Below are 18,677 nucleotides of genomic sequence, written 5' to 3'. Positions count from 1 at the left end.
CGCTCTGTACCAGAAAGTTCTAGTGTTTGCTTAATGTTACCCTCACGAAGCAAAACCAAAGGCCTTGGGATTGTTTCGTTCCACACCTGAGGGAATGGAGACAGAATGTTCGGTGACTTCTTTGAGTTTAAAACTTAGGCAGGGAACAGAGCCAGGAGCCAGCGGCAGCCTTGCAGGTGTGCTGGGGAAAGGTCACCCCATGGAAGACAGTAGTTGTATATGTCCTTGCACATGTGTGTGCATCCATGTGTTTGTGTCCACGTGTGCATCTGTGTACATGTGTATCTATGTGAGTGTGTGTCCATCTGTATATGTGTTTGTGTGTGTATGTCCCTGTGTGTATCCAAGTGATGTGTTCATGTGTAGGTGTATCCATCTGTGTGTGTCTACGTGTCTATGTGTGTGTCCCCATGTGTGGCATGTATGTATTTGTGCATATGTAAATGTGTATCCACACACTCATCAGTACCAATCACCTGACTAAAACCCCACAGGGTGATCCATCCCCAGGCCACTGGCTGCAGCCCCTGTCAAGTGAGGACAGTCACTACCCGACTTCCTGACAGCAGTAATTGTGGGTCAGGCTATCTGACAGTGACTGAAGCCAGCGTTGTGGACCTGCCGAGCTGCCTCACACCTGGGCCAAGCCCACAAGACCGCCTAGTTCTGAATCTATCATTTCTGATTTGAGAAAAGGTGATTGGACCCTGTTGTGCTTTCTGCACCTCTGGCCCTTACACTGTAGCAGCTCCACACAGCTTTTCAAAGAGCATCAGAGCTGTGAGCTGCTCAGTGCTAGGACCTAGCATGCCTGCAGCCCTGAGTACCAGGGCTCTAGTTCAGCAAGATTTGGGAAGGGGAATAGAAAGACAGGAGGGAGGGAAGGGGGAAGGGGAAGAGAAAAAGGGGCTCCATGTTCAGAGCTGTGGATCTCCTTGCCGTGAACTTCAGCCCAGTTATGATGCTGAGGAGACCCACCCATACAGAGCCTGCAAACCGGCCAGCCTCTAGCAAGCCATGGGCACATGGCTGGATCTGTTGCTACTTGCTATGTTTTTTAATAAGAATTAGTTTCCCTCTTTTAAAACCAAGGAGCTTTCACGTAAGCCATAAGATCTTGCTTTCTGGTATCTCTGGGCTATCAGATGCCCTGGCAGAACTGGCCCCATAATCTCAGGTTGGCCCAGTAGAGTCAAGCAGAACAGCAACCACTCCCTTAGATGGACATGAGGTCCTGGTCACCTTTGTTTCCAAGGGACCCGCTTCTCATCACCATTAAATCACCTGCCTGGAGCCCGTGAATACCTAAGCCTGTAGTAGTCCTTCAGGGAGGGATAGGCTCATGGTCTGTGGACAGAACCGCCTCATCCTGGCAGTGTACCCAAACATATGCTCAGGCATGGCCCATTGTCCTAAGTCTCCAGAAAGGACCCGTGGCTCTCTGACGCATTCCTCCTGGGACTGAGTTTTAAACAGGACTGTAGCTCCATCCCCACTGCAGGAGTAGCTGGCCGACCCTGTAACTCCAGGGAATAGTGAGTGGCCTAGGAGAGCCTGGCCTCCTCTACCTGGGTTCAGGCTGGGAGCTGTATCAATCCTTTTGTGTGCCTCTGTGTTCTTCGGGGGAGAATGGAGTCGGAGGGCACACAGCAGCCTGCAGAGGTAGTACACATGAGGCCTCTGAACCACCACTAGACCCAGCATGCATTTCTGTGGCTGGGCTGTTGTCAGAGCCACAAAAAAAAAAAAAAAGAAAAGAAAAAAGAAAAATACCTTTGTCTTATTTATTATGTTGTTCTGTCTGCATGTTCTGTCTTCTGGCCTGCAAGCCAGAAGAGAGCACCAGATCTCATTGTCGTGGTCATGAGCCACCATGTAGTTGCAGGGAATTGAACTCAGGACCTCTGGAAGAAGACCCAGTGCTCTTACCCTCTGGGCCATCTCTCCAGCCCCAGAAGCACCTTTCTCTAGATAGGTCTGTGGAGACAACAGGAGAGAGCCCACTAACTGACTGCATCTGTGTTCTGAGGCTTTCTGGGAGCAGGCGCATCACAGGGAGACCCTGCACTGGGACCACATCCGAGCTCTTAAAAATCCAGACACACACATTTTCCAGAATATTTGCTCCAAGCTACCCTCTGTTCCCCACCCTCCACTCCAGACTTCCGGGGTAAGCCCAGCTTCGACGGACAGAGAGAGAACAGCAGAACTTCTGGAAAGCCCTATGACTACACCCCCATCCCGCTCTGTTTCTCATTCTCCCCGACTAAGGACATGCACTTCACAAACCTTACAGCAATGGGATGCTAATTTTGCTCTGTTGAAGAAACAGATGTCAGGGAATGGCCCTCCCACTCCCACTGCTCTATCTTCATCATCCAGTCCTCCTGTGTGCTCATCCCCAAGGAGCCTCCCACCCCGGAACCTCACCCTGATAGGAAAGCCTTGACCTCAGTTCCTACATCTAGCTTGGGGGTCCTATGCTGTGTCCCCCATGCACTCCCTCCATTCCCGGCTTGTCCCTGACCAGGACTATCGGAACTGATAAGGAGACAGGCTGAGTACTAGGTTATCACAGAAATGGATTCTGGTTCAGGAGTGCTCCAGCTAACAGGCCTTAGGGGAGGGACTTCGGGGGTTTAGGCAGGAGAGGAAGGGGTTGGGGAGCAGAGAAAGAACAAAGAGAAGATGATTTAAAAGATGGAACAGCTGGAGTTTGTTGCCTCTACTGGGGTTGACACTGCTGTTCCCTGGGTACCCAGGCCACCCATGGGAAAGTCAAGTGTCTAACATTGGACCCTTGGGTACCATTATTTTACCATGTGCTTCAAACTGGTTCCCTGTCCATCTGGAAGGCTTCATCCCTGTGCTCTGTGAAAGGGTTTGTACCGCCTCATATCCATCCAAGGCTCTGGCATGAAGCAGTTTCCACCCTTACCAAGAGGTCTGGGCATATGGCCAGTGTCTGCAAGCCCAGCAGTTCAGCCAAACTCACATGCTCAGTGAGTCAGCAACATCTTTAGAGTTTCCTGTCCATGGTAGGAATATCACCAGGCTTAGTTCCATCCAGAAAGCCATGTGTGCCTTCAGCCTGGACCACAGGATGGTCCAGAGAATCCCTGCTTTGGACTCCTGAAAGAACCCTGGGAACTAGAATTTTCCATGGCTGTGTGGAACCTGCCTGCTGTCGCTGTCCTAGTATGGTCTCCCATGCTGTAGAAACCGGGTTTCAGAGAACAGGGCCTGCTCTCAGATCAGGGTGTACTCGGGAATGGCAGCACTAGGGCTGGGAAGGAATAGGGGTGCTGTGAGAAAACCAAGATCCCAGGACTGGGGAGATGAATCAGTTGGTGGAGCGCTTACTGCTCACTCATGAAGACCTGTTGGATCCTCAGCATCCATGTATATCCAAGTGCAGCAGCATGTGCCTATAATCCTAGAACTGGGGAGCAAGAGACAGGAGGATCCCTGGGGCTCACTGGCCAGTCATTCTTCCTGAATCAGGCAAGCTCCAGATTCAGCGAGAGACCCATGCGTCAGAAAATAAAACAAAGAACAACTGAGAAAGATGCCTGATGTTGACCTTTGGCCTTAGCACATACATGTGTACACATATGCACGTGAGTGTGCATGTACACACACACACACACACACACAACCAAAACCTCCCAACTTGAATTCTGCAACTCAGCTATACAAGGTAGTGAGTCCTCACACCTCCAGAGAAATAATCACATTGGAAAGGGAGGGGTTGTTTCTTCATGTCCCAGAAAGTCTAGATTCATAATCCAGCTCTTTCAGCTGTGTGAATCTGGGAATGTTATGCAATTATCCTGGAACCCAGTCTCCTCAGCCATAAAATCAGACAGTCGTATTTGTCTGTTGGGTGTTGTTTGAGGGTCTGATGAGGTTACGGTGGTTGGCCTCTCCTAAGTAAGAAGTATCCACTTGTGAGGGGCTTCTGCTGAGAGACCTACAAGCCCCCAAAATGAGTTCACCCCCACTGGGGGGCTGCTTTTTGTTTTTCTCCATCCCTTTTTCGAGGACCACTGCTCAGTGAGAGCCCTGATTGAAGAGAAGAAATAATAGTGAATCTCCCAGAGCATCCAATAAGTGATTACACTGGAAACCCCTTAAGCCTTGGGCTGTGTGTGTTACTCCACCCGTTAAGAGGAGTGCCTCCCTGTCCCAGAGCACAGATGCTGAGGACCCAGCGTCAGGGAGCTGGAGGCTGAGAAACTGCCACCTACCTCATTCTCCTGCTTCTACCCCTTCCTTCTAGAAACCTGAGCAACAACAGGATCAAGGAGGTGCGAGAGGGTGCCTTCGATGGAGCAGCAGGCGTGCAGGAGCTGATGCTGACTGGGAACCAGCTAGAGACCATGCATGGACGCATGTTCCGGGGCCTCAGTGGCCTCAAGACACTGTGAGTACCCAGACCTGGGCTCAGGTCCAGAGCGGGGAGGCAGGAGGCAGGGGAGTGAGGGCTGGACTGTGAAGGCTGTGGACATGGAGCCAAGTCAGGCACTATCCTGGCCTTGTGGGTCCCTTTCTCTCTACAACCTCAGACTTTCCCACTTTTCATGCAAGGAAGCTGACATGCTGATCCCACCAGCATACCTACCCACCTGAGCACATCCCACTCAGAGCCCCCTAATGCCCTCATGTGCATATTCCTGCCAGAAACATAGTGAGGGACGCACACAGTCACTCATGTGCCCATTACTCATCAACACAGAAACACGTGATATATCCCAAATACATCTGCAAGCAAGCATCCACGTTCAAGCACATATTCATACTCTGAATTCATATGCGGGTCCTCTTCCTCCTGGAAGTACACGTGTGCACACTGACAACCATACCATCTGTACAGGTGCATGTGGATAGCCTTGGTTTGTGTTGACGATGTGTCTCAGTTACTTTTCTATGACTGTGAAGAGACACCATGACCAAGGCAACTTATAAAAAAAAAAACATTTCATTGGGGCTGACTTAGAGTTTCAGAGGGCTAGTCCCATGACCATCGTGGCTGGGAGTGTGGTGGCAGGTAGAGAGGCATGGAGCTGGTTCAGTAGCTGAGAGCTTACACCTGTTCCACAAGTGTGAGGCAGAACAACAGAGCCAACTGGAATGACATGGGCTTCGGAAACCTCAGAGCCCACCCCCAGTGACACACCTCCAAGATGGTCACCCTCCTGATCCTTCCCAAACAGTTCCACCAATTGGGAGCCAAGCATTCAAACATAGGAGCCTTATGGGGACCATTCTCACTCAAACCGCCACACAGTGTGTGAAATACAAATTCATACACATTGGTGTTGGTCCCAGCGAGGGTCCAGGCCCCTGCACATCATCAGCCAAGCCTGAACAGTGACTGGCTGTTTACCTTTTGAGAGGTGAGAACACTACCCATGACCCTCTCCCGCCCTCTTCCAGGATGCTGAGGAGCAACCTGATCAGCTGTGTGAGCAATGACACCTTCGCCGGGCTCAGCTCTGTGAGACTGCTGTCTCTCTACGACAATCGGGTCACCACCATCACCCCTGGAGCCTTCACCACACTCGTCTCCCTCTCCACCATGTGAGTGCCCCCAGGCGTGCGGCCCACGTCCTCTGGAAGGCTCCCCCTATGTGCCGGATACCGTCTAAGTACGAAGGATTGTAGACCCGGCTCCTCCTCCCTGGGGCTCGCAGCACAGTGCATTGTCCCAATGATGAGAACGTCCAACACTAGCTTTGTGGAGACGCAGTAGGGAGGATCAGTTTGTTGAAGAAAAGGGGTAATGCATTTCCTTTAGCAGGAATAGTCATGCAAAGGCCCTGTGGCTGGTTGGAGCAGAGTAAATCGGCCAAGCCCAGCAAGGCCATTGAGCTGAATACTCTGTGTAAGATGGGACCGGAGAGGAGGCCAGGGTCAAACTGCATGGCCTCAGGGATGCTTTAGTTTTCAGAGCACACCACAAACATGGAAGCTTTGCCATAGAAGCCTTGCTATGGTCTGATCAACAGTGGCTTTTTAATGGTGATGCTGTCTGCGCTGGTGTTTGTCAAAGCCAGAGTTGGAGCCCAGCTTTCTGGGCCTGTCAGTGAGCACTCTACCCGAGAAGTCGCCTGTATGGAGCACTCTGTAGGAGTCCTCCCGAGGACGGTGGCAGCATAAGACAGTGGTTGTTGACTGTAAGGCCATGTTTCCCAGGTTCGAATCCTAGCTTCCTGTCCTCGGCTGTGGCATCTTGAGACTGCTTCTTTATCTCAGTGCATCCGATCTCTCCCAGCACAGCCCACCTCCCGTGAGTGCTGCTAGGACTGGTCCTGCTGACAGCGTGATCTGCACGGCCAGGCCTCAGGACAGACAGTTCTCAAAGGGTGTTCGCTTTACAGTTGCGGACGGTGTTGCCTGTGCCTCCCCTGTCCTTAGTGAGCAGTTACCTGTCCCATCGCCTTCATTCAGAAATGACAAAACGAAGTCGCAGCCCCAGCTGCTCTTGCACCCCTTGTCACCTTCCCACCTGAAACAGAAGTAGAGCTGCAGAGCGGCTTGGGGCCAGCTGTCCAGTGTCTCCCAGTTAGTGAGTCTCTCTGCCCTGCAGCCAATCCCCCCTGACCTCATACTTCACACCCTGTCTGAGGACTCTGCGGTGGCAACTCCTAAATTCCATAGTTTAGGAACCCCCCTTTCATCTTCTCTCCTCTCCCTCCTTCAGTCACATGGCCTGCCCCTCTCCTATCCACTCTCTGCCTCAGTGACATGACAAGAGGGGTAAGTTATTTAGCATGGTCCCAGGCCTGGAGCAAGCACTCAGAGTGACAACTGCTACCACCCTCGTCCCCTCCCCCGTCAGTCTATCATGCCGCTGCATAGACAGTAATAAATCGCCTGTGGTACACAGGCTGGCTTCTGGATACAGAGAGGCCAGCAGAGATGCCAGCCTCACAGAACTCAGTCAGTGGGCAGCTGCTGACAGTCACAGAAATAACCTTAGTACAGATACCACCGGAAGAAAGTAAGGGGCACAGGTCAGCAAAAGGAATGGTCTCAGCAGCCCCAGGTCAGGGACACCGACAGCCCAGCCCTACAAACTGCAGGCATTTCCTGGGGGACGGAGGGCATGGACACTGTCCTCAAGTAGAGGAAATTGTCCCACAGACCTTGCCAGCTTTGCCCGAGTGGGGCCTGATGGACAGAGGGGGTCAGTGCTGGAGCTCACAACACAGCCGTTAGCATGGGCTGTGCTGAGGGCACCAACAGACATCCCCCTGTGTTTAGAGAACAATTCTGCATCTTCCAAGAAGGGATTTCAAGGCCTCATCACTGGCCAGGGAAAGCTAGCCTGGGCTACAGGAGGGGACCCTAGGCTTTCCGCTAGGGTCTGGATGGACAGTGACCACTCGGGCTATCTCTCCCTCAGAAATCTCCTGTCCAACCCTTTCAACTGCAATTGTCACCTGGCCTGGCTCGGCCGGTGGCTGAGGAAACGCCGCATCGTTAGTGGGAACCCCAGATGCCAGAAGCCCTTTTTCCTCAAGGAGATTCCCATCCAAGACGTGGCCATCCAGGACTTCACCTGCGAAGGTGAGAGGGCGTGAAATCGGGAAGGCAAGGCAGGCTGCTGAGACCCCAGACACTGTCCTCTGTAGGAATGCCTTTGTACCGGCCATGTTACCTGCAGTGCCCACGGTGGGCTTGGTGTCCCTTAGATGGTATACCCCTCTATACTGTACATGGGTACACAACTGGGCAGGGAGCTCTTCCTGTCTATGTTAAGATAAAAGTCAGAATATGTACCAATGGTACATGAAAATTCCTGCCATTGGACTATGAGATATGAACCCACAAATCTCAGACTTTGGGTCTCAGGACCCCAGATGGCATATTTGACTACATGAATTCAAGTCAGTACAATTCTTTACTTGAGGATTTTTTCTTTGCCTTAGAACAGAAGGATTTGTTCCAAAATTAATTGAGGTGTATTATAACGAGGCTGGTGACAAGCTTACCACCCTTTGGGGTCTACAATATAGTGGTGGGCAGAGAGAACAAGGGCCGGGCTCTGCCTCTGCCTGGCTGCTTCTTTTGATGCCATGGCTTATTCCTCATGTGACAGACAGGAGCCCCTTTCTTGTCTGTAGCCATGGGTCTGGGTTAACAGCTTGACGGGTCTTTATTTCCCACAGAGTGTAGTAAACGGTAGCGTCCCTCCCCATGCTCCCAGGCACATGTCCTTCCCCTCTGGCAGTGGAAGAAACCAGTAACTACCTTTCATTCTGGCTCAGGCTCACTGCTGGGGCTAGGCAGAGCTGGCCCTTGCTGTGAACAGTCTGGCCCTGTCAGCCAGCTTTGCCCAGTTGTTCTCCTGGCGGGGCTCATCTTCTACCAGGCTCATGCCTTGTGGGTTCTCCGCAGGCAACGAGGAGAGCAGCTGCCAACTGAGCCCGCGCTGCCCCGAGCAGTGCACCTGTGTGGAGACTGTGGTGCGATGCAGCAACAGGGGGCTCCGTGCCCTCCCCAAAGGCATGCCGAAGGACGTGACTGAACTGTAGGTACCACCCTCCAGCCCCTGAGGCTCACCCTTCCTGCTGTACCCCAGCATCTCAACTGAGGGTGTGGGGACATGTCTGGCTTCGCTGGATCCCAGCAGAGCTTTTCTCGGTGGTTGGGAGCTTTGAGTGGTATTGGGGGATGGGGTTGAAGAGGAAGAGGGAGGCCAACTCTGAACCATCTCTTCCTGGTAAGAGGCATGCCTGACCCTCCGCTCTCTAAAGATACTCCAGAGTGTGAATGAGCTGCTGTATTTCTTGCACCCTCCAATAACTCCTATGCTGTACCCTGCCTTTCTGGACCCCATGAAGCCTTTGTCTAACCCAAGTGATAGCACAAGGTATTATGAGAGCCTCTTGTTGTACACTGGAGGGCCCATGTACAATGTGATCCTATCCCTCCTTTGAACAATTTCGTCAAGCAGGTGATGTGTCGGCGCTGAGTCACACCCGTTCTAGAACTTTTTCCCAGCTCAGATTCCTCACAGTCCCTCCCCAGATCTTGTTCCTGGACCAGAAGCTCCAAGTTACATGAAACAGGTGGCTCGTTCTCTCTTTGGAGAGCTCGCAGTACTGGAAGCGGCACCCTGTCTGGTTCCGTGGTAGATAGGCCTAGCTCTCAGTCAGACATAGGCGCTGGCCACCTGGTGCAGAACATCACAGGCTCGCACCGCCTGCCCGTGCTCTCTCACGCCGCCCTCTCTTGTACCCATGGGGATGAGGAGGTGCCTCATACGTCAGGCTCGTTGCCAGCGTGGAGAGATGACACCTAGAGAAACAGGTGGGCCTGGCACTCATGAGGCCCGCGGTCTCTCTGGGGAAGGAAGACATTTGGTCTGTCATCTCCGGAGCTCACAGGACTCGATGAAAGAAAGGTGAAGCGAGCAGGGGGCCTTGAAGGAGAGGTTTACCTAGTTGTGCCACTCAGAGAAAGCTTCTCTGGGACATGACGCTGTGATCAAAAGTGCCACGCAGGAGCAGGTCCCTAGCAGGGCAGATGGAGCGGGACAAGCAGAAGCAGCTACGCCAGTGGAGACCCTGAAATGTGAACGGGAAGAGCCAGGTGAGGGGACTGACAGAAGGTGATGGTGTCCAGGCAACAAGAGTCACACCACCACTCACACCACACTGTCACACTTGTGTGTCAGAACTCCACCCCAGACCCCAGGTCCACTCCTTCTGCTGGGGCCATCTGGGCTTGCTTCTTCAGACATAATCAGTGGGTGAGGGTGTCCAGGCAACAAGGTTCACACCACCACTCACACCCACTCTGTCACACTTGTGTGTCAGAACTCCATCCCAGACCCCAGGTCCACTCCTTCCACTGGGGCCATCTGGGCTGGCATCCTCAGACATAAGTGACGGAATATGACGTGACCCAGATTCCTTCTAGGGAATCTTTTGCTTCCCAGGCCAGTGTCTCCTAGGTGGGCTGTGAGCATGGCAGCCTCTTCGAATGCAAACAGATCTTAGGTGGGACTGTCACTTCTGGCATTCCCGGATGCTCAGACAGGTTGTCACGGGTACTGGCAGCCCCAGGGAAGGAAAGGAGGTCTGACAGTCACTAAAAGACCCTGTCAGGATGGGTAAAGGCTGAGGCTGAGCCCTCGAAAGTCTGGGTGAGCAAATGCAATGTCGTATGGTGAACACTGTCCAGGCAGAGGAACAGCAAAAAAATGGCTGTGGAATGTGCTCCTTCCTGGCCAGACGGGTGCCAGGTGACATGTCAGAATGCAGAAGCGCCGTGAAGACAGCTCATGAGTGCTCTTCTCTAAGGGACAGGACTCTGAGACTGAATAACAGAAATAATTGGGGCTCCGTGCCTTTAGAGGACCTCTCGTCATTTTCTGTGGAAGAGATGATGTCTCCCAGCCGAGCATGGCTTCTAGTGCATTCCAAGGAACTCAATTCTGGTGCTGAACCATCTCCGGGACCAAATGGAAAGGGGGAGGCAGGGAAATGAGTGTTCAGGAGTGAGAGCCAGTAGGCCTGGCACATGGTGCCATGGCTCCCCAGCTTGGGACCTTTTTTTTCTGCTTTTACAACACTCCAAGAACATGTGCCTGTCAGGTACACTGCGATACTTGCCACGTAGAAGCTAACACGGACCATTTTGAAATAAGTACTCCTTATTCTGCCTAAAAATAATTCCATACCCACCACATATTTATATAAGAACTGTGTTGTTGACACAAATCAGCTACTGGTGTGAGAAGGGCGATGCTGTCTAGTTTGTGCAAATCTTTCACGTCTGGCTTTGTGTCAACCCTGGTTTCTGTTCTGGATCCCCTGTGTTGTGATAGGTGTTCAGGTGAAGTTGAAGGAGAAAGGCCAGTTTAATGTAGACGTGGTTGGAACAGGAAGGATTATTTTAATTGTCCCTTCCAATACTGGTGGATTTTCATCATTGAGCATACACCAGGACAGTGGGACCTTCTGAAAGGGTAGCTGCCATATGAAATCTGCATCCATATCTGTGAACTTGCCTGTTCTGTTACCCTAAACTACACACTGGTCTGCTGACTTTGGGTAGTACCGTCTCCCAGCTGGGATCTACACCATCACACACTGGTCACTTAGATCAGCTTGCTGACCTATTCAGGTCTTCCAGGTCGTGATGCGTTCTGTTGTCCAACAGATAAAACTTCATGTCACTGGCATAACCACCAGTCAGTTTCCCATCGTAGAAGTCTTCAGGAAGAGGGTGCTGTCCCTGGGCAGTGGTGTTGCATGCCTTTAATCCCAGCTCTCAGGAGTCAGAGGCTGGTGGATCTCTGTGAGTTCTAGGCCACCCTGGTCTACAAAGTGAGTTCTAGGACAGCCAGGGCTACACAGAGAAACCCTGCCCCAAAAAAAACAAAACAAAACAAAAAAAAACAAAATAAAAAATAAAAATAAATAAATAAGTAAGAAAAAAAAGGGCCAGTGGCACTGTTGAGCTCAATCCAAGTTTTCAAAACTATTAATATTCATGTGAACGCCCCAGTTCAATCACTGGCAACAAATACCATCTGTGCTTTGCCCTGTGCCCCACTCTTTTTGTTTATTTTCCAAAAACTCCCCGGTAAATGCCCCTGACTTAAAAGACTGCCAGTCATTCTTGTAAGTAGAAATAGCGTTCTGTGGGAGAATCCCAAAGCGGCTAGAGCAAGGATTTCCCGGAGCGTTTCATGGGCTTCAGAAATGCTGTGTCTGCACTGTTCATTCAGTCACACAGTTTCTAAAGAAACAAGCTCTCAGGGGTCCGGCGCTGTGGCGCTGTTACTGTTGCTAGTTGTTGCTAGTGTTTACTGCCTTGTCAAGGACAGTCTGAAATGGGGCTTGCTGTTGTTACAGTTCGCTGTGTTACTTTATGTGCTACAAATGCACACTGTAAGTGATGGCACAGTGACTTAGGCCCAGTCCTCTTGTCTTGAGCTAATGTCCCTTAAGCTGGTTCCTCTGTTGGTTTTATGCCACCAGGGCAAAGGTGAGATGCGTACAAAACAGAGGATGCTGGTCTTTTTCTTGAAGATTTTATTTTACTTTTGATGATATTTATATATAGGTTGGGATGCATTGCTTGCAGGGGCCCACAGAGATCACGAGCAGAAGGGGCTATCAGATCCCCTGGAGCTGAAATGACGGGCGGTTCCGAGTCACTCAGTGTGAATGCTGGGAGCCAACCTTGGGTCCTCTGCAAGAGTGGTGTGCGCTCGTAATCTCCGAGCCATCTCTCCTGCAGTAAGAACAATGCTTGTAGATCATTACAAAAATAATTTGGACCACAGACTTCTGAAAGTTTCTCAGGGACCCTTAGGTGTGGGTGATACATGAAGAACCACAGCAGTCATGACAGCAGCTAGCAAGGAGTTGGGGGGGGACACCAGCTACAGGCAACATCCAGTTCCTGATTGAAAGGGGGACTGTGGTGGTTTGAAAGAAATGGCCGCAAAAGGGAGTGGCACTATTAAGAGGTGTGGCCTTGTTGGAGGACATGTGTCACTGTGGGGGTAGGCTGTGAGTTCTCCTATGCTCAAGCTACTCCCAGTGTCACAGACCACTTCCTGTTGCCACAAGATGTAGGACTCTCAGCTCCTTCTACAGCGCCATGTCCGCCTGCACACCGCCATGTCCCACCTTGATGATAATGGACTGAACCTCGGAAACTGTAAGTGAGCCACCCCAGTTAAATGTTGTCCTTTATAAGAGTTGCCGTGGTCATGGCGTCTCTTCCCAGCAATAGAAACCCTAACTAAGACAGAGATCTACAGGCTCTTCTCAAAATCAGGACAAAGCATGTCAGTCCCGCCCCCAAGTCACTGAGAAAGCAGTTTCTCCGCACTAGCATGAAGGATAGTTATTGCCCTGCAAATATCTCTTTATCGTTGAGCCTGCCTCATTATTCCAAAGTAAGCAAAGCCTAAGAATCTGTTTGCTTCCATTTGCCGGAATGTTGACAGACATGGGAGTCAAACCTCCATCTCCTTTGAGGCTTCGAGAGGTGTTGAGAATCTGACACTGGGGAATCTCATCCACAGCTCAGTCCTTGTTTATATCATACCTGGGCCTTTTGGGTTCTGACTTTTGTCTGAAAATCATGACCATGAATTTGTCTTTTAAGTGATATCCCAAAAAGAAAAGAATGTATGACTGTCCCCTCACCAGACACAGTCGCCAGGAGAAGGGACGAGTAATCAGACACGAGGTCTCCTGCATCTTGGGGAACAGACTAGCGACAGGGATGTGCTGTACTGTAGACACCCGAAGCCTGGTAGAAGACAGAAAGGGGACGGGGAGGGCAGACACTGGGCTGGCACACATCTTTGAGAATTATCGTGGTCAGAGTTAATGACAAGGATACACTGGAGAGAGGAGAGAACCTGGTATTGCTGTCTCCAACCAGGTTCAGGATGGGAGTTGGGATGCCAGAAAGCAGCTCAATGGAAATGTCTCCCCGGCTTTTGGTTACTAGGATGTGGACATGCAGTCGGAAAAGGGCAAAACAAGGGCATCCGGACAGTCGCAAACACTGAGACACAGCCCGCTCAGAGACGAGTGTGAATCCAGGGAACTCTGCCTGCACTGGCCTTTGGGAGAGGGAGGGAGGAAGTGTGGTCCACGCTACAAACCTGGGGCACTTGTCTGTGTGCAAGGTGCAGGTGTTTAAAGACAGGAGGCCTCGTGTGCTCCTGCCAGGCACACTCCTGAGCAAGCAGTGCTGTTCCCATTTTTATTTATTTATTTGGGGTGCCTGTGCTGCAGAGTGCATTGTGGAGGTCAGAGGACAGCGTGTGTGGATGAGTCCCCTCCCTCTACCGTGTGAGTTCCGCTGGGGATTTGAACTCAGATTGTCAGAATCAGCAGCAAGCACCCTTACCTGCTAAGCTATTTTGCCGACCCTGATCATTCTGCTTTTACCCATCAGATTGCCAAGGCTTAGGAAAGTTAAGTGGCTCTGTAAACTTTTGCTTTTAATTTTTAGTTGACAGAATGATGAAACTTACTTACGGGATACGGTGCAACATTTAAATACTTGTAAACAACACATAATGATCAGGGCAGAGTAATCGTGGGACCTAGCCCCGCAAGCATGCCATTGGTGTGTGCTGAAGACATCCAGAGTCCTCCCGCCGGCTGGACTGAGGGTACAGCTGATCATTGCCACAGCTTCTGTGAGGCTGAAGAGCAGTGGTTCTCAACCTTTCTAGCGCTGTGGCACTTTGACACAGTCCCTTGTGTTGTGATGACCCCGAACCATAAATTATTTTTGTTGCTGCTTCAAAACTGTAGTTTGCTACTGTTATGAATTGAAGGTAAATATCTGATATGCAGAATAGCTGATATTTGACCCCAAAAGGGGTTGCGACCCACAGATTGAGAACCACTGATACAGAGTAGTTCTGTTGCTCCCTGTACCATCACCCACCCTCCTTCATTTCCCTCATTCTTCCAGCCTGGGAAAGCCATTGTTCTTTCTGCTTCCATGAGGCCAGCTTTTTAACTTCCTCATTCCAGTGCTAATGGGAAGCCCTGGACTTTTCAGAGCCTGCTTATAGCAACCTGCCCAACAGCTGCAGAGCACAAACTCAAGCCCTTTCTGTCTGCCCCACCACAGAGTCACTAATACACTACTTCCCGGTGCACAAGCCCATATCCCTTTCTGCCCCGTGACCAGTTAGTTTCCCGGGGTTTTGCAACATCCAGCCATGTCGGTCACCTGCTTTGGCAGGAAGAGGCAGACCAGGAGCCCTGCTGTCATTGTTTGGGGGCACTGTCTATGTTCCGGCCAATCCATGCTGACAGCTGAACTTGTCCAGCCATGCAGCTGCCACCAGCAAAGAGACTGCTTCTTCGCGCCCTATTCTGGGCATGCTTTCCCTGCGTTGGATAGACTCACAGCCCAGCCTGCCTATGTTTCTTGACTCTTTGGGTTTCTATTGCTGCGATGGAATTCCATGGCCAAAAAGCAAGTTGTGAAGTAAAGGATTTATTTGTCTTATACTTCAATATCACTTCATCATCAAAGGCAGTCGGGGCAGGAACTCAGACAGGCAGAAACCTGGAGACAGGAAATGATGCCGAGGCCATGGAAGGGTGCTGCCTACTGGCTTGCTCCACATGGCTTGCTCAGCCTGCTTTCTTCAGAACCTAGGACCACCAGCCCAGGGATGGCACCATCCACAGTGGGCTGCCACCCCTCCCAGCCCCACTCCCTGTCAATCACTAAACAAGAAAATGACTTACAGACCCGCCTAGAACCTAATCTTCTGGAGGCATTTTCTTAAATGTGGTTCCTTCCTCTCAGTTGACTTTAGCTTGTGCCAAGTTGACATATCCAGAATACCCTGAGACAGGGAAAGCCAGAGGATACCCCAGCCAGATACAGGGTTCACCCCAGCTTTGGAGAGAGGCTTCCTCTGAGCATGGTAGGGTCCTAGTATGGGCCTGACCCAGAGAGACTCAGCAGGCAAACTTAGAAGAGGATGGTCCTCGGTGCTCTCAGGAGATTGAGGGGACGGAGGAGGACTGGTCCCTAGTATAGCTGGGACTCTAGTCAATACTGAGCCCGGCATGAGGATGTTGGAGAGCAAGATGCTCCTTCGCTCATCCATGCCGTCAGCTGGTGTGCTTCAGGAGACGCGGCCACTGGGGTTGGAGTAGAGCGCTCAGGGTCACAGTCTTGTCCCTGATCCTGGGCACTTCGAAGACAGAGAAGGCAGCGTGAACTAGCCTGTGGCTGAGTCATCTTCCCCAGGGACATTCAGGAAGAAAGCACGTGTCTGCAGAAGCCCCTCCTGGCAGGAAGGTCTGTTCCAGCACCTGGATCCCTAAGGGGGCAGGCAGCCTAAGGAAGAAGGTGCATGTGCTGGGAGCTTGAGCAGGTGGTGTGCAGGCTGAGGACCAGAGGAGGGCGGTGTCCACACGTAGGAACACACCAGAGCCAAGCAAGCATTGCCATCAGCAGCACGGCTTAGTGGCACGCTCCTCACAGCGACACTTGTGGAAGCAGAAGAGGAAATCTTCTGGCCGTCATGTATATAGTGATCTAGGTGGAGAGGTTGTGTGTGTCTGTGTGGATATATACACACGTGTATATGCATATATGTATTTGGATGTATTTTCAAAAACTATTCAGCACTAGTATGCTGGACGCTATCCATAGCAGCCCTCAGAATACTTCATGGTGGTAATTATCACTAGTTCCATTTTATAGCTATGGGAATACAAGCCCAGAGAGGTTAAGTACCTTGCTTACAAACACACAGCTATTAGTTAGCCAGAATGGCCACTGAGCTGCCCCCACTATACGCAGGTGTCTGGTGGAAATCCTGGCCTGGAGTAGGGTCTCCTGGAAGGTGGCTACCGTCTCCCTCTCCTGCTGCTCTTGGAATTCTTTGTGAGAATCTATCTGCTCTGCAAAGCTTAAAATGGGAGCAGAAAGCGGGGGGTGCTCGTGCGAGGCGATCTGTGTGGATTCTCATGCAAGGCAGGTGTGTTCTCTGGAGTGAGGGCTGAAAGAGAACATTTAAATTCAGGTCAACACAAAGGTTGACCTGCCAGAAACGCTGCTGCAGTTCTGAGGCCAGGGGCAGAGGGCAGGCTTCTGAACCTTCCCTCCGGGCCCCCGCTCCAGCTATAGGCTACTTTGGAGTTGAGAGCGTTCATCAAGGGCTTCTTACAAAGGCAGTGTCCCTCAGCACTGCATCTGCATTTCTGAAGCAGAGTTTTTATATTCTGTGTCTTTCCAAGCCGTGATGCCAGGGCACTGGGACACCCTGGACCGGAAAGCAGCTCCCACTCGCTCGGTAGTGCCAAACGCAGCTCCCTCGGGAAGTTCTGTGATTTTCATTGCCCAGGTGACATTTCCTGAGCCTAGCTGTTGCCAGTCAGTGTGTAGGAAGGCCACTGTGAGTGTTCTGACGTGACTCCGCGGGCAGACTCTCACTGAAGATGCCACTAGGAACTGAAACACTTATAATGTCACCTGTGGGTGGGGGAGCTGAAATGTAGGAGGCAGGCTAGAGCTAAGGGCTGAGGTCGCAGGAGGAAACTTGACAAGGAGGCGGAGGCAGGACCAGGGCAGACAGAGACCTGGCCACCCTCTCTTTGGCTGTTCAGGGAAGGACAAGACCAGCACAACGGCAACCAGAGGTCATCAGAGGGTCAGACATGAGATGAACCAGAGAAGGGATGCACGTGTAATTTCCTGTCTGGACTTGGCTAGGTTGTACTGCCAATTATTACGGTCAAATTCTTGCTCTAACTGTTTCTGTGAATGCATTTGGTAGGTGCAGCTGGTAGACATTGCAAGCAATGGAGATTCTGACAGCAGGCAGGGAGCAAAAAGCAGGCGGTTCACTTTGCTTACAGACTAGACAGGAAGACTTTCAGAGGAGCGAACACTGAGCTACTCAGTTCATTCGGTCTTACTGAATACAAAGACTAAAGCAGAGACAACGTCCTGCGCATGTCATGGAGACTGTTTGGGAATCTTGGCAGACCCCCGCCCCCTTGCCATAGACTCACGTGTCTGAATGCTTGGTCACTATTAGGAGGTATGGCATTGTTGGAGGAAATGGGTCACTGTAGAGGCGGGCTTTGAGGTCTCATATATGCTCAAGCCACGCCCAGTGTCACAGACACTTCTGCTGCCTACAGATCAAGATGTAGAACTCTTGGCTCCTTCTCCAGCACCATGTCTGCCTACATGCATGATCCATGTTTCCTGCCATGAATGATAATGGGCCAAAGCTCTGAAACTATAAGCCAGCCCCAATTAGATGCTTTCTTTTATAAGGCTCGGTGTGTCATAGTGTCCCTTCACAGTAATAGAAACCCTAAGACAAAAGCCACATGTTAGCAACTCATCACCCCAAATTAGGTCTTAGCGAGCATATTAGAAACACAACTTCTTTAATCCTACCCAGACCGTCTGGGTCAGAACGAGCTTTGTTCACATGATCCCAGGCTGTTTACATACATGGTAAAGCTTGAGAAACACTGAGGCAGCTGAGGAGTGACCTCGGGGAACTGAAGACAGGCACCGGGCAGGCAGATGGCAGTGACAGGATACCGCAGGTGCCGTGTGGAAGGAAACTCGCCCCAGAGAGCCAAGAAAGTCTCCTTAGTATCTTCCCTTGTGTCCTAAGCATCAGGACGCCTGGGACAAGGACTTAGACTGGACAGTTGAATAAACTGGCCTATGACCCCTCCCGAGGATAGGCATCACAGGTCGGCTGTCTTTGTAATTTATGACCACATAATTCAACCGAGGCTGCTTTTTTCTGTGAAACTTAAATCCGCAGAGTTTGGGGCACCCTAGTTGAGCAAGTCTCTCCAGGAGCCTGGGGTCCGGGGTCACTGCTTGTCTGAAAGAGTTCCTGTCTGTTAGGGACCTTCATCCTGAAGCTTGGTCCCTAATGTCATGTACCCCCTGTAACACAGACATACCCCCTCTTTCCTTATTTCCAGATAAGACATCAGAGATCCTCAGCTTTGAATTCCAGATCATTTAAAAAATGTTTTTTGTTGGGGCTAGAGAGATGGCTTAGTGGTTAAGAGCACTGGCTATTCCTTCAGACGACCTGGGTTCAGTTCCCAGCACTCATATGGTGGTTCACAGCCATCTGTAACTTTAGTTCCTGAGGAACCAAT

General features: G+C 51.2%; 1 protein-coding gene across 1 annotated transcript in view; it reads left to right on the top strand.

The window, feature by feature from the left end:
- Slit3 (slit guidance ligand 3) overlaps positions 1-18,677 on the top strand; it is a 589,149-nt gene that overhangs the window by 505,135 nt on the left and 65,337 nt on the right. The window contains exons 17-20 of the mRNA XM_050138600.1: positions 4,283-4,426; positions 5,440-5,583; positions 7,412-7,575; positions 8,407-8,539. Coding sequence (XP_049994557.1) covers positions 4,283-4,426; positions 5,440-5,583; positions 7,412-7,575; positions 8,407-8,539 — 585 coding nt within the window. The remainder of the gene's footprint in view (positions 1-4,282; positions 4,427-5,439; positions 5,584-7,411; positions 7,576-8,406; positions 8,540-18,677) is intronic.

The sequence above is a fragment of the Alexandromys fortis genome, unplaced genomic scaffold, assembly GCF_014885135.2.
Source record: "Alexandromys fortis isolate MF-2015 unplaced genomic scaffold, M_Fortis_MF-2015_v1.1 scaffold_11, whole genome shotgun sequence".
Classification (NCBI taxonomy): domain Eukaryota; kingdom Metazoa; phylum Chordata; class Mammalia; order Rodentia; family Cricetidae; genus Alexandromys; species Alexandromys fortis.
The sequence above is the reverse complement of the archived record's forward strand: the minus strand, read 5'-3'. Positions and strand labels throughout refer to the sequence as shown.